This window comes from Anolis carolinensis, chromosome 1 (genome assembly GCF_035594765.1).
Source record: "Anolis carolinensis isolate JA03-04 chromosome 1, rAnoCar3.1.pri, whole genome shotgun sequence".
In the NCBI taxonomy this organism is placed as follows: domain Eukaryota; kingdom Metazoa; phylum Chordata; class Lepidosauria; order Squamata; family Dactyloidae; genus Anolis; species Anolis carolinensis.
Window position 1 is genome coordinate 240,067,181 of NC_085841.1, and position 11,963 is coordinate 240,079,143.

Genomic DNA, 11,963 nt, shown 5'->3' on the forward strand with positions numbered 1-11,963 from the left:
GCATGGGCCTAACTCAACACATTCAGTGTTTCTTGGAATCCTTGATATTGTTGTACTATGTGCCTCAGAGAGCTTTGAAACATTTATTGCTTTTATTGAGCATTAACTCCCAGTTTGTTTGTGAAGCCTGAGATATATGTTTGATGAGGAACTGTGTGAGCATGTACAGACTAGGGGTGAGCACAGTGCCATTTTTCAGAACGGGATCTGGGAAATCCAGCTTTTTTGAAAACCAAATGGAATGGGCGGCGGCAGGGTTTGGATTGATTCAGTCGAAACAGATCATGTGGCTGCCAAAAATGACTGATTTTGGTTGCTTTTGGGAGTGCCGAACCCCAGTGGCGAAGTGTGTTAAAGCACTGAGCTGCTAAACTTGCAGACCGAAAGGTCCCAGGTTTAAATCTCGGGAGCGGAGTGAGCGCCCGCTGTTGCTCCAGCTTCTGCCAATCTAGCAGTTCAAAAACATGCCAATGTGAGTAGATCAATAGGTACCGCTCTGGCGGGAAGGTAACGGCGCTCCATGCAGTCATGCCGGCCACATGACCTACGGACAACGCTGGCTCTTCAGCTTAGAAATGGAGATGAGCACCAACCCCCAGAGTCAGACATGACTGGACTTAACGTCAGGGGAAACCTTTACCTTTACCTATGGCAGCACCTGTGCATGGGATGAGGTTCCCTCTTAGCCTTGCCTGAGCTAATCAGAGTAAGAAAGCAGATCACGTGTCTTTTCGCCAAGGTAGTCTATATATACCTGAGCAAACTCCTCCATTTTCCTGTGGCGTCCTGGCTTCTGAGAGAGAGAGATCATCTGCTAGCTAGCTCCATGTTCTATCTCAGATCAGTCACTGCTTAGGATTGTTTTTGGACTCAATTCCAATCTTTTCCTTTGACAATTTTATTAAATTTTATTAGTTTCATACCTTTCAGTCCCTCTTTTTATTATTTCACTAGGGAAGTGAGGTTGGGCGTGCGTTTGAGGGGGGCTGTGAAAGGGCATTTTTGGGGAGTGTTGGGAGGGTAAATATTTTTACCTTTGTAGGGGGGGGGGGTTAGTGAAGGGAGGGGATTAGCCTGACTCCCTTGAGTCCCCACAGGGAGAATTCAATCCCTCCTCAACCCTATCTATCTTCTTTCTTCTGCACCTTCCTTCCCCCACAAAAAAATATTTAATTTTTTAAAACAAAATAGCCCTTTCTTCTTCTCATTCACCTCTTTGACTGACTCATTTATTCCCCTGCCCTGCCTCCTGGCTTGTGTGTACTCCTACCCCAGTTCACTTGGCTTGACAACCATGTAGAAATGCAAAAGCTTAGGAACATAATTTCTTTTCATTAGTAAAAAAAAAACTTTTTAAAATTCCTATAAGTTGTGCAATGTGTGGGTCTTTATGACAGTTGACAGGAATGATGCCCTGCTGTTGCTCCTATACTGTCACTGTGGAGAAATGCCAAGGGGTACCTTTTGAGGTTTTTTTGTAAATGTGATTTTATTTCTAAAAACTTTAAGAATTTCCTAAAAGTCAGTGGATGATGCAAATGTTCTGAAACTTAGTGGGCTTGCAGCTGTAATGTGTCCTCCAAGTGTGACCCTTTTCATCCCGATAGCCCTAAAAATGACAAAAAGGGGGGCCTCGGAAGTTCTCCATTGCCGCCAATGAGCCGGATATTCCCCGAGCAAAAACAGAACTTCTGGCTGACAGATCAATAAAAAGTATTTGCCCCTCCTGAATTTGAGCAGTTTCTGAAAAAACAGAACGGGGGCACCCAAAAATCAGACACCAAAAACGGCAAGTTTACCTGAATTGTACATCCCTAATACAGACATATTTTTACAGCATCTGGCATCGCTCACACTCTTGGGGATAAAAGGTTGCAACTATTGGAAATGCGATAACTCTTGCCATTAAAGCAGTGGTTCTCAACCTGTGGGTCCCCAGGTGTTTTGGCCTACAATTCCCAGAAATCCCAGACAGTTTACCAGCTGTTAGGATTTCTGGGAGTTGAAGGCCAAAACATCTGGAAACCCACAGATTGAGAACCACTGCATTAAAGGATGAAGAATGCCTCACTGTGGGCAGCAGTAATAGGGTTAAAGTTATCTGAAGTGTTTTCCCCCTATGTCTCCCTATCTCTGCTGTAAATTTAAGGTGCTTCTGCACCTCTTCTTCTTCCCATGAGTCTTCCCTTGTCCTTCAATGCCATGCAGTGTGCTTTCAGAATGCAGATTAACTTCCTTGAACTGGATTATATGACAGTGTAGATTCATATAATCGAGTTCAATGCAGTTAATCTGAATTCTGAAACTGTATGATACGGCAATGTAGATCCAGCCTTAGACAAGCAAAACAACCCAATTCATGTCAAAACTAGTAGAAGACTTCTAATCTCAATTAAATGGGGGGTAGGGGTCACAGGAGGTCTATTCATATCTTGCTTTTGGGCTTGCTGAAGGCATCTGGTTAGTCACTTGGAAGGAAGGAAGGAAGGAAGGAAGGAAGGAAGGAAGGAAGGAAGGAAGGAAGGAAGGAAGGAAGGAAGGAAGGAAGGAAAGGCGGGAGGGAGGGAGGGAGGGAGGGAGGGAAGGCAGGCACTTGTTTTGATCCAGCTGAATTCACTCTTAATGTAAGCATTTCTTCCCATTTGGGCTCAGACTGTCATATTTAAAGACATGGGAACCATCAATGTACACAGCAGAAACTGTTAGGGTAAACAGTGTGTGCCAAAGGGATAGGTTCAAACTAAGTGGCAAGTGTTTTAAAATGACAAGGAAATTAGAAGGAACCAGGTAATGATGTAGAGTTTGGAAAAGTTACTTTCTGAAACTTCAGCTATCAGTACCCCTGTCCAGAATGGCCAGTGGCTTTCCCAAACTCAGCAAGGATGAGCCCCCAGTCTTGCAGCGGATTAAACCACTGAGCTGATGAATTTGCTGACCAAAAGGTCGGCGATTCAAATCCGGGGAGCGGGGTGAGTTCCTGCTATTAGCCTCAGCTTCTGCCAACATAGCAGTTTGAAAACATGCAAATGTGAGTAGATCAATAGATATTGCTCCAGCGAGAAGTTAACTGCACTCCATGCAGTCATGCTGGCCACATGACTTCGGTGGTATTTATGGACAACGTCGGCTTTTCGGCTTAGAAATGGAGATGAGCAGCAACCCTCAGAATCGGACATGACTAGACTTAATGTCAAGGAAAACCTTTACCTTTAACCTACAAGGATGATACAAAAAGTCCAACATTGTGTCTCATTTTATGTTCGCCCAAGTACTGACAGTTTCTCCCACTCCATCTGTCTTGCCTTTCCCTGCTGATTATAACTGCATACCAGAAACAGAATATGGGTTCCTGGTCCTTGCTTTATTGGATCATTTGTGTATATTAAAGCAATTACCGATGGTAGGCACCCAGTGCCTGATTTCATGGGTTTGGTTGAAAAAACTTGCACCAACACTGGGAACATTTTGAACAGGAAACAGAGGCGTCTGGATTAGCGACTGAAGCATGACTGCTTACATATGAAGGGGGGCAGTTCTTCCCATTCTGAGGTGGACTGTTGATATACGGAAGAAAATTCTTCTTTTGATATATCTGGTTAATTTTGTTCCAGGTATGGATATTTGCCCACTGGTTTCCAGGCAAGGGCTGTTGCGGCCCACATGTCCGCCTTTTACTTAGCAGAGGCGTTTGCCCACCAGGATATTCTGCTGTCTCCCCAAAGAGGAAGTGTGCTGCATTTTCTGCTGGGCCAAACCAGACAGTTGCTGGCACTTTCCATGTATAAGCTGGTACATTGCTCTCACTAGCAGATTCTTTGCAATGAAGCGAAATGGCTTTGTTACCTCTCCCATTATGTAATTCACTTTTTTCGATATGTCTTATGCTGCTCCTAGGGTGCAACTCCCTCTTCTGGGTGTTCGCATTGCTCCTCAAAGGATACAACTGATTTATTTGGATCTTTATCTTGCCCTTCTCCGTTTGGACCTGTCCCTTGTGGACATTCACCATACTCTTCCCAACACGCAGCGTATTTCTCTCAACTTGCAGTTCTCTCTTTTGGAGACATCTTGTCTTTCCCAGTTTTGGTTCACTCTTTGTGGACTGTAACTCTGCCTTCTCACTCAGGGTCCCTTTTGCTTTGTTTGGAGAAGCAGTTTTCTTCCGAGTATGTCTCAGGCATGGGCTGCCAATGCCTGAATTTGGTTTGTAAGGTCGTCCTTTCTGCACAGTTTGCTGCTCCGTTCCTGAGTCAGAATCACTTTCTGGATAAGATCTGCTCTTTTTTGATCTAGACTTCTTGGTCTGCATTTCACATTTTCCAGGGGGATCATCAGTCATTTCTTTCTCAACTTTCTTCTTGGTACGCATCTCAGAATTCCTAATTTTGTGTTTTTTCTTCCCAGTATGGAACTTCTCCTCTGCATAATGTGAATCGGTTTTTAATTTAGGGAGGTTTGTCTTCCCACCATGGGTCTCCCAGTTTTCATTCTGTGTTTTGCTCTTTTCTGCGTGGGCCCCATTCTTCTCCGTTTGGGCCTTTCTCTTCCCGCTGCAACCCTCCTTGTTCTCAGGAAGGGGTTCTTTGCTGGACTTTCTGTTCTTGGTAAATTGCTCACTTTTCACAGCAGGTGGGTTTCTCTCCCTGCTCTGTAGTCTGTTTTTCCTGTCCCGGCGCCTTTTGTGCTTCCTAACTGGGAAATCTTTTTTCCCATGACTCCATTTGTTTTCTTTTGCCTGATGGGTTCTGTTGTGCTTGATGCACACACTCATAGGAAGGGACTTATTTGGCTTGGGACTTAAATTATTGGAGCAGAAATCAAACTCGTTCGGCAAGCTGGACTCTGAATCCGACTTGATAGGTCCAGAATTGGACTCAGAACTTGATTCATTGGATGCATCTTCACATTCAAGGCTGAAATTATCTTCTGAACATGATGACTCAATATCAGATTCAAACAATGAGTTATCATATTCAGAACAGGAGTTTTTGGAGTTCCTTGAAGTGCATTTGCCATCTTCGTGAGAACTCAGTTGGTCTGGCTTGGTGTGGGATTCCTCCACTTTTGTCTTGTCCTTGTAGTTTTCATGAGCAGATGACACATCTGTAGGAAACCAGAATTTTAGTTTATTTAAAGAACAATTCAAATTGAGATACTGAACAATGATAAACCCGACAACTCAGTACAACAACCCCACTTCTCAGCCCTAGTTCATCAGGTAGTTAGCTCACATTAACTTTGTTGCCCCTGGTTAGTCAGTGGCTGACTTGGAAGCCAATGCAAGTCAGCCAAACTCATACAACCTGAGTGGGATTTAGGTCAGAAGGCATATTAAGAAGATCATGTAGCTACTGCCAAGATGCATCTCCTTAGTAACACATGTTTAAAGGTGGTATGGGACATAACATCATTTCAGTTTTCAATTTCTTCACCTCTTCATGTGGTAGCCAATGGAGAGTGGAACAAGGACCAAGGGAACATGGACCACAACAACATCATATACAGGCATACCTCAATTAATAAAGCCCCTAATGAAGAAGCTCCTTTTTACAAAACTTTGTTCATGGAAGCTAAGCTCTGTTTTCTGCCTGGCTTGAAGGTGGGTTTGTTCGTTTGTTTTTTGCAGCATTGGCATTGGACAGATGGTGAAAGAGGTCTGGACAAGGACAAACCTCTAGTGTTGGGCTGTGGCAGCATGTCTGCTGTAAACAGTGCAATAAATCTTAATCTGGAAAAGAATAGGATTCTACTCCTAGTGATCGTACTATAGCTCTGTGTCCTCACAAACAAAAAACAAGGTGAACAGCTGCCACTAGAATTACGTATTGAGTATGTATAGAGAGCAAAACAGAAAAAAGGGAGTAGAAGCGGTTAGACCAGTGATGGCCAACCTATGACACGCGTGTCAGCGCTGGCACGCCTAGCCATTTTTGCTGACACGCTGACGCATGCAGATTGATTGGATGACTATGTGTTTTGTGGCCAAATGTGGTGTGATTTGATTCAGTGGTTTTGTTGTTTACTCCATGGGAATTATGCACATTACATTTATACACACACACACACACACACACACATTATTGTAGTATATTATCATATTATTACTATTATATTATTATATTATTCATTATTCATGACTACATTGAAACTAGAATAGAGAGAAATCAGCATGGAAACTGCAAGAGGTACCATAGATTGTTGTACATGGAAATAATGGTAGTAATAGTTTTTGATTTATTGAATAGTTATATATTACAATTATATATTTTTGTTATTTAAACTACACATATTGTAAAATTATGGGGTTTTTTTTCTCAAAGTGACACACCACCCAAGTCATGCTAGGTTTTTTGGTGAATTTTGACACACCAAGTGCAAAAGGTTGCCCATCATTGCCTCACCAGCTACACTGGCATGTTGAAAAAGCATAGATCTATAAATCTGGGCCCCAAATAAAAATCATAAGACAAGTGAAGGAAAGAAAAAAATACATTCTAGAATGAATTTTAGGAAAAGCTTTCAAGTGGTCTCTAGAAAACTCAAAGTATTTTTGTTTTCTTGTGTAAAGATTAACTAAGCTGTTTAATTTTACATGCGTTAACATACTTTTGAATAAAAGGTTTGCTGAACTGCATTGTGCTCCTCCTTTTCTGGGGTGCGATATAGGAACGTATTGCTATTTCCATGTTATTTCTATCTCTGGTACAAAAGTTTATGTTAAAGCAGCAAAGCTATTTCATTAACTGAGATTTACCTGTATGATGTTAAATTAAACATTTGCAGTGTAACGTGAAGAGGAGGTTATGTCATAAGTGGTCACATCCTCATAATATATCGTTTAAGCTTCCATATGTTTCAATGAATTGAGAACAGGTTTATAGAGACATTCCTAACTGTGGTATTGCATGATTTGCTTTCGACTTTTAGGAAACTGAATTGCTGTAATCACTCACCAGCTTCTTTCTCTTTGTCCTTGAGAGAAGACTCACGCATGTGCTTGTTCTCTGAAAGGCAGAAAATACTGTACATCCTGATGTTATCAAGCATATTATACTATATTTGTGTTTTTGTGCCTTTAAGTCACCCATCAATTTGTGGCAATCCCACGTATTTTACAGGGTTTTGTTAGGCAAAGAGTACTTTGGGCCCTTCCAACAGCCCTATATCCCAGAATATCAAGACAGAAAATCCCACATTTTCTGCTTTGAACTGGAATATATGGCAGTGTGAACTCAAATAAACCAGTTCAAAGCAGAAAATGTGGGATTTTCTGCCTTGATATTCTGGGATATAGGGCTGTGTGGAAGGGTTCTCAGAGATAGTTCTGCTCATTCTTCTGAAATTTAGTCTCGAAGGCTGGATCTACAGTGCCCTATATCCCAAGATCTTATCTGCTTTGAACAAGATTATGTGAATATACACTGCTAGATAATCTGGGATAAGCAGATAATCTGGGATCAGATCCTGGAATATTAGGCCACTTCCATACAGCTGTATAAAATCCACATTGAACTGTGTGAACTCAGACAATCCAGTTATCTGAGCAAATATTGTGGATTATCTGCCTTGATATAGGACTGTGTGTAAGGGCCCTAGGGCAGTGTAGATCCAGTCTTAGACATTATACAGCTGCAAGTGAAATAGTAAAAGCCTGTCCCCTGTTCCTAACTAGTGGCCATTGTAGCATTAACAATAAAAATAAAGCAACTAACAATATGTCTCCCTTTCCTGCCTCCCAAATCAGCTGCTTCACTATGTTTAAGGGTTGAGGAGTGTTATTGTAAGCAATAGTAGAATCAGTATCCTAAACAGATAGACTATTGCTTTCTCACAACTCTGCAACTGTAGAAGAAGTCCCATGGTGATTCCCAAAGGTTTGGTAGAATTAAATGATAGGATACCAACAGCAGAAAGCGTAGTGTGAATCAGAAGTAAAAGGAGATGCATCCGTATGTTTATTGATGGTCTAATCTTTTTTAAAACAAAAAAAGCCCAAAATGTTTGGTTTTTAAAAGCCCAAGACATAAACTAATTGGCCTTCTTCAGTGGTTATACATCAATTAAATCAACAGCAGACATTTTTGGAATTACAAATATGCTCCTTCCATTAGTTAGACCAATGGTTCCCAACCCTTTTTTGACCGAGGACCACTTGAATAGGGACCACTTTCACCAGGGACCACTCTCCAACATTAGTACCAAAAGGGTAAGGAATCAGTTTTTGGTCAACTTTAGATTCAGTTTGGTTATTTGGGGTGCTGATTCAGAAAATTGCATTGGGTAGATCACATCAGCTCTAGTTTTTGATACAGAACATATGCCATCCAGTAGCTGCCATCTGCTCTCCCACAAAAAACTATATTTAATAATTTAGAGCTGATGTGGTCTATACAATGTAATGGTCAGCTCTGCAGAAAGGAGCGGAAATAAAATTAATAAAATAAATAAAGAGGAAGGAGGGTCACAGACCAGATTTTTGTTCTCGCAGCCCACTGTTGCGCAGCTGCCAACAGGTAGACTGATAAGCAATTAAAAACCAAAATCCTTCTGGAGATTCTTAGTTCGCCATGTAATCACAAGGGAAACAAGAGAAGCAGGGAACTGAGAGAACAGCAGCAGAAGTGAGGAGACTGAGCCTTACCATTTGTCAACATTTTATATGCTTCCATGATCTCCTTGGACTTCTCTTCGGCTTCCTTTTTGTTATCAGGGTTTTTGTCAGGATGCCATTTCTTTAGCTTTCTTCTGTATCTAATCAGTTATGGGGAAAAGCCATAAATAATTTGGTAAGAATGATCAAGAGTACAGGGTCACATTAGATCCTAGAACGCTTGCTCTCAGGGATCAAAAAAAAGTATATTTTTTTGTTCCAAATGAGGAGAACAATGTCATGCTCGGGGCCTACTCTTAACTGATTTCAAACCAAGAGAGGACTTGTTGTTGTTGTTGTTGTTGTTGTTGTTGTTGTTGTTGTTGTTTTACAACAGAAAATGACCTGCAGGTCAACATCTAGGTTAGTTTCTATTCGAAAAATGGCTCTTGAACTCTATCCCTCCCTTTTTAATCTGTTACGAACCCATCACATTGACTTCTTGCTTTGTCCTAGGATGCTTCCAGGAGGGAGTCAGGACGGAGGTCGTTGGAGCCCTTCACATGCTACAGGGCTCACAAATCCACCTCATGCTTTTTCAAAACTTTACAATACAGTAGAGTCTCACTTATCCAACATAAATGGGCCAGCAGAATGTTGGATAAGCAAATATGTTGGATAATAAGGAGGCATTAAGGAAAAGCCTATTAAACATCAAATTAGGTTATGATTTTACAAATTAAGCACCAAAACATCATGTTTAACAACAAATTTGACAGAAAAAGTAGTTCAATACGCAGTAATGCTATGTAGTAATTACTGTATTTACAAATTTAGCACCAAAATATCATGATGTATTGAAAACATTGACTACAAAAATGCACTGGATAATCCAGAACGTTGGATAAGCGAGTGTTGGATAAGTGAGACTCTACTGTACTCCAAGGGTCAATAACAAACCCATTCATGATATAATCCTACAAGATTCAACAAAAACAAGGGGAAAACTTATTTTAGGTTTTTAGACAGAGAGTATTAAAATTCAGTATAGAATTGATGTAAACCAGTGGTTCTTAACCTGTGGGTCCCCAGATGTTTTGGCCTTCAACTCCCAGAAATCCTAACAGCTGGTAAACTGGTTGGGGTTTCTGGAAGTTGTAGGCCAAAACACCTGGGACCCACAGGTTGAGAACGACTGATGTGTTATATGCCTTTCCATTTCTTAAAACCTAGAACAATACATGTTGTTGCCATGTTTCTTCAAGTGCTTCTGACTTATGGTGATCTTATCACAGGGTTTTCTTGGCAGGGTTTGTTCACAGAAAGTGCAAAGGACTGTCACCTGCCCAGCAGGGACATTGGTCTCCAGGTAGGTTCAGGTTCTGTTGGCCACAGATATTCAATTTTCCAAAGTCTAACTTACGCCTTTTTAATCTCATCATGAGATGCACCATGGGGAACACTTAGGATCTCATAGCAGTCCATCTCATCTTTCCTCCCTCTTGTAGAGACAGCTGAAGACACATTGGGGTGCCTTGACAGACCCATGGAGGGTAGAAACAGGTAGATGCTGAAAACACCTGGGCCTATAGGATGGAAAAGGCAAAGGCAATCAACCTTGTACTGTCATTACTACATTAATGGTTGTACTGTCATTACTACATTAATCTACTCAAAGCCTTATACTATAAAGGCCTAAACTATAACATTATCTTGGATTGGTGCTAGGTCATTGGATTGGCTGATGCTGATTCCATCTGTTGTGTCACCGTCACTACTAAAAATTAGGAATTGGTCAACTGCCATGATAATCAGACCATAGTTTGAAATAAAATTATCATAATAATAGGTTGCAAAAACAAACCTGTATCAATCTGTGCCAGTCAGGGTGAAACTCTTCAATACAGGAAGCAGAGGGTAAGCAATGGCACAGTCCTGTAAGGTTAGATGCTATGCTCTAAAACAATATCTTAAATTATTTAGTCTCTACAGCATGCAAAATATCACAATACTTTGGATCCTTTTTAAAATCAAGTACCAGTTTTCAGATGTCATAAAAAGATCTAGTCTGAATGATTTTTTTAAAAAAATTAGAAGTAGCCTTAGATGAATGATTCAACAAAATCTATAAACATCTGGACGCAACCCATACCCTACCTCACAGTGTCAAAGTTTTTTTTTGCTGATTATTGTCACATCCTTTGGTATTATCATTGTCCATAAAAGGCAAAGCCATAATCTCTGAGGGCTGCTGCCTGGGGTAAGGAAAAGGGTTTATTGTGATGTCAGAGGACCTGTACCTTTCACCCATGATTTGTGATTGGCTAGCAACTAGTAGGAAACACAAGATCCAGATATGATCAACCTTGGGGAGGTGACACCACAACATATACATAGGGTTTCATTATAGCAACCTACCATTCTACAATACTAGTGTAGATAATGGATACGTACCGAGCTGAGAAGCTTCAGTATCACACCGCTCTTCATTGGTGCTTTAATGTATTTGTGCTCTGGTTCACTACTCTGTAGTTGTGCAATCATAAAATCATAGAGAGAGACCTCATGGGCCATCCAATTCAACCAAGAAGCATGAAAATCGCATTCAAAGCCATCCAGCCTCTGCCTAAAAGCTTCCAAAGAAGGAGCCTTCACCATACTCCGGAACAGAGAGTTCCAGTGCCAAACAGCTCGCACAGTTAGGAAGTTCATCCAAATGTTCAGATGGAATCTCTTTTCCTGTAGTTTGAAGCCATTGTTCTGCATCCTTGTCTCCAGGGCAGCAGAAAACAAGCTTGCTCCCTCCTCCCTATGACTTCCCCTCACATATTGATACATTGGCTATCATGTCTCCTCTCCAGGCCCAGCCCAACACGGGAAGCTGACCATGCTCCCGCGTTGGGTGCCATGTTCCCAGGGGCGCTATCAAGCCCCAGACCTGACCCCACCTCCCACACCCTGGCCCCGCCTCCCATACAGCGCGGGAGGCCAGGTCAGATCTGGCCCAGCCGGCCTGGCCCAGCCAGGCTGCGGCGGGAGTCCTTCCAGGCCGTGGTGAAGGCCCAGCCTGCTTGGCTGGGCTTTTGACGTGGCCTGGAAGGACTTTCCCGCCATGCCCTGGCCCCGCCTCCCATGCCACACGCCCTGGCCCCGCCTCTGGCGCAGCATGAGAGGCGGGGCCAGGGTGCACAGCACGGGAGGCGGGGCCAGGTCTGGCCCTGCCTCCCGCGCCGCACACCCTGGCCCAGCCAGGCTGCGGCGGGAGTCCTTCCAGGCAGCGGCAAGGCGCGGGTGGCGTGGCCGCGCGACATGGGATGCGGGGTCAGGGAACACTGCCACGCCTCCCGCATCGCATGGCCACACCTCCCGCAGC

The 11,963-nt window shown here is 42.5% G+C and overlaps 1 protein-coding gene across 3 annotated transcripts; it reads right to left on the reverse strand.

Moving 5' to 3' along the window:
• Window positions 1-3,342: 3,342 nt before the first annotated feature.
• LOC134295289 (dnaJ homolog subfamily C member 21-like) lies at window positions 3,343-10,856 on the reverse strand. Of its 3 annotated transcripts, XM_062967261.1 has the most exons (6): window positions 10,748-10,828; window positions 10,455-10,525; window positions 10,014-10,176; window positions 8,642-8,751; window positions 6,954-7,004; window positions 3,343-5,103 (listed from the first exon to the last, which is right to left on the reverse strand). In XM_062967261.1, exons 3-6 carry the CDS (start codon window positions 10,136-10,138, stop codon window positions 3,422-3,424), a joined length of 1,968 nt encoding a protein of 655 aa, XP_062823331.1. In that variant the 5' UTR covers window positions 10,139-10,176; window positions 10,455-10,525; window positions 10,748-10,828; the 3' UTR covers window positions 3,343-3,421. The 3 variants fall into 3 exon arrangements, with proteins under 3 accessions (XP_062823331.1, XP_062823332.1, XP_062823330.1); XM_062967262.1 differs by lacking the exon at window positions 10,455-10,525 and having other exon boundaries at window positions 8,642-8,745; window positions 10,748-10,856; XM_062967260.1 differs by lacking the exon at window positions 10,455-10,525 and having other exon boundaries at window positions 10,748-10,856.
• Window positions 10,857-11,963: the final 1,107 nt, after the last annotated feature.